The sequence below is a fragment of the Parus major genome, chromosome 24 (assembly GCF_001522545.3).
Source record: "Parus major isolate Abel chromosome 24, Parus_major1.1, whole genome shotgun sequence".
Lineage (NCBI taxonomy): Eukaryota > Metazoa > Chordata > Aves > Passeriformes > Paridae > Parus > Parus major.
The window spans coordinates 4,759,736-4,762,633 of NC_031792.1; the positions used below are offsets into that span (position 1 = coordinate 4,759,736).

At 52.3% G+C, this 2,898-nt stretch overlaps 1 protein-coding gene across 1 annotated transcript in view; it reads left to right on the forward strand.

Annotated features, from left to right (window-relative positions):
* The first annotated feature begins 800 nt into the window (after positions 1-800).
* ADAMTS8 (ADAM metallopeptidase with thrombospondin type 1 motif 8) overlaps positions 801-2,898 on the forward strand; it is a 19,955-nt gene continuing 17,857 nt past the window's right edge. The window contains exon 1 of the mRNA XM_015649588.1: positions 801-818. Coding sequence (XP_015505074.1) covers positions 801-818 — 18 coding nt within the window. The remainder of the gene's footprint in view (positions 819-2,898) is intronic.

Here is a 2,898-nt window from a genome sequence, read left to right on the forward strand (position 1 = left end):
GGTCTCAATTTTGGGGATTGGAGCTCAAATAATTGTCCCAAGTGTTTTCTCTTCGCTGAGGGCAAAAGGGAGTAACTAAAACTCAGCCTGGAGCTGCAAATTTGGGTGTGAACCCTGTGGCAAAGCAAGGAGGGGACAGCAAAGCATCGCAGCCTGCCCAGAAACGGGGCGGTGTTGCTGCTGCGGAACAGGAATAGCAGGAGCGATGTGGTGTTGCTGCTGAAGATGAACAGATCACACAGACACAGGTCAAGGTGTGGTGAAAAGAAGAGAAAGTTTATTTTTCCTCCCAGGATTTATAGGTTTCTGACCACAGCCAGGGATGGGATGGTCAGGATAACACTTTCTCACTGCACTGGCCATGAGAAATGCCCATCACAAGACGTGAAACAGAAAGAATGTACACATATCTATGTTTACAGTTACTGTCCTGGGAAAGGCTTTAGAAAACCATGTCAGCAAGCTCAGAAGCTGAGTTTTCATGGCGACAATGTGGGTCTCATCCTGGGAGCCAAAATCCCCTGGGGAGCTGCGTGCCCGGCAGGAGCAGCCCTTGGGGAAGGGCAGGAGGGACCGCAGAGCTGGGGACACGCGGAGGGGAGCGGGACACACGGTCCCAAGCTGTTTGATCAAAAGGGTCTTTAAATCACAGTGACTGGGGAGTTAATGGATTTCACATGCTCAGGCAGCCCCTGGAAATGGGAGCGGAGGGCGAGGTTTGGGGACGGCGCATCCTGCGAGCGGTTAAGGGGCAGGAACCCCAAAAAGTCTCGAGGCTCCTCACCCTTTGCTGGGGGGAGATGCAGAGGGACAGCCAGGTGAGGTTTTGCTCTTTCCCAGAGAGTCTTTGGGCCGGTTTGTAACGAGCCCGGCGAGGCTTCAAGAAATTCCAGCTACTGTTTGCAGAGCGAGCCGCTAATGAAAACCAGCGGTGCCTCCAAGCTAAGATGCGAGCGTGTCCTCCCAGATCAAAGATGCAGCTCCGGGAGCGGAAAGCCGGGAATTAATTACATCCTGTTGCCTGCAGCCTTACCTGTCCTAGTTCAGAGCAGGGGCAGCACCTCCTGCCTCCCCTCCTGCAGGAAGGCAAAGCCCGGGGAGATGCTGGAACCTTCACGGGGTTTGGGGATGCAGGAGGCAGAGTCAGGGCTCGCTTTTGGCTTCTTGTCCTGGCTCTGCACTTTCCTGCTGGTGTTAAAATACAAACTGTCCCCAGCCCGAGGAAGCTGGAGAGGGAGAAAAACCCACCTGAGTCAGTGGGAAGAAGCAGCTCCAGCTGTCCTCCAGGAAAGAAGGGGGCTGCTGAGGAGACCAGCCAAGGCTCTGGGTTTTGAAGGACCCCATTAGATATGGAGACATGTCCCAGACCAAACTCCACCACACCTGGCATTGCTTTCCTCCCTTCCTGCAGTTTCCTGGCTGCTCAACATCTGGATTGGAAGTGTTCCTTTCCACACCTGTGTCACTGTCCACTGCAAGCATCCAAAATTATTTTAAATTATTTTTTTCTTCCTCTGCTATGGTCACAAACCCTACACTTTATAAAGGAGTAACCAGAGCCATGGCCTCAGGGAAGCTGCTGCTTGGAGCCAGGGCTGTGAGTTTACTATATAGGTAGGGATGTGGCTTTCAAGTGGAGATAATAATACAGTGAGAGATGTAAATACATCCTGGAGTAAAGGGAGAGCAGCCTTTAACCCCACTCCTCATTATTCAGCACTGGCCAGACTCTGCTTTCCCAGGAATCCTGAGGTGCCAAATGCTGCTTTGCTCTTTCAATTCTTTTTAAGATTAGGCTGAGGGGGAAAGAAACCAAGTGTGGAGGAGCTGGGCCTTGGGCTGGCACTCCCAGCAAGGTTAAAGGAGCACAGCCCAAGTCCTGGGTTCCCTGTGGAGGGTGTAGAAAATCAGGGCATGGAGCAGGATAGGATCCACCACCCCCAAACTGCAGCAGGAACATCCCAGGATGTTCCAGTGCCGCACAAAGGGCGCTCCAGAGGCCAGGAATTTCATGAACTAATGGAGAAGGAGGGCTTAGGAGGAAAGAAGGAGTAATATATACGTAGTGATTTCCCTTTCTCCGTGACAGCCAGTTGTTCCCTGTTCCTGAGTGGGTTCCCAGCCAGGGACAGAACGTTTCTGCCCATCTCCCAGTGTTTGCCACACTGAGCACACAGCAGCTACCTGGATTTACAGCCTGAGACTTTTATATTGCTGTAGGGTTTTTCCTCACTGCAAGGGAATTCAGTCGGGGATTCAAACTCAGTCTGAATCGGGGTGAATGAACGGTTCGTAAATGAAGTCACACAACACACACAGAGAAACAAACAAAAAAAGAGCAAGGGGAGAAGCTGGCTGCATTGTATTATTCTCATAGGTATTTTCCACAAGTCTGATTTAGCCCGTTGTCTTATTCCAGCTGGAGGAAACCCCATGTGGATCCAGCTGTTGGTTCAGAGCATGGAAACTCCTTGTACGTGTGTCCTGTTGGAGTTTTCCCTGGGGCCCAAAGCCCTCTCTGTCCCTGGCTAAGGAAAGGACATGGGAACCTCCCGAAGCACCTTCTGAAACGAGATGCTCTCCAGCTGGCATAGGCCGGCTGCTTTCCAGCTGGGGAGAGATGCTGAGAATCAGCCCTGTGGAGTAAATCCTCCCATGGTGGTGGAAGGGGACGTGTGCCAGCTCCTGTCCCCGGGGAGGGACCCCCAGAGCCTGGGAAGGATCAGCCCCGTGCGGGCAGCACTGGGGCTGAAGAAGGGGTTAATACTGGGAGAGCAACAGGCTGGAGTTGACACTTGGAGGCAGGCGGGGCTGCCGGCGCCTGATTGGCCTCAAATCGTATCCAAAAGTGGGTTGGGGATTTTTTTTTTACTATTTTCCCCTCTTTTTTTTTTTTTT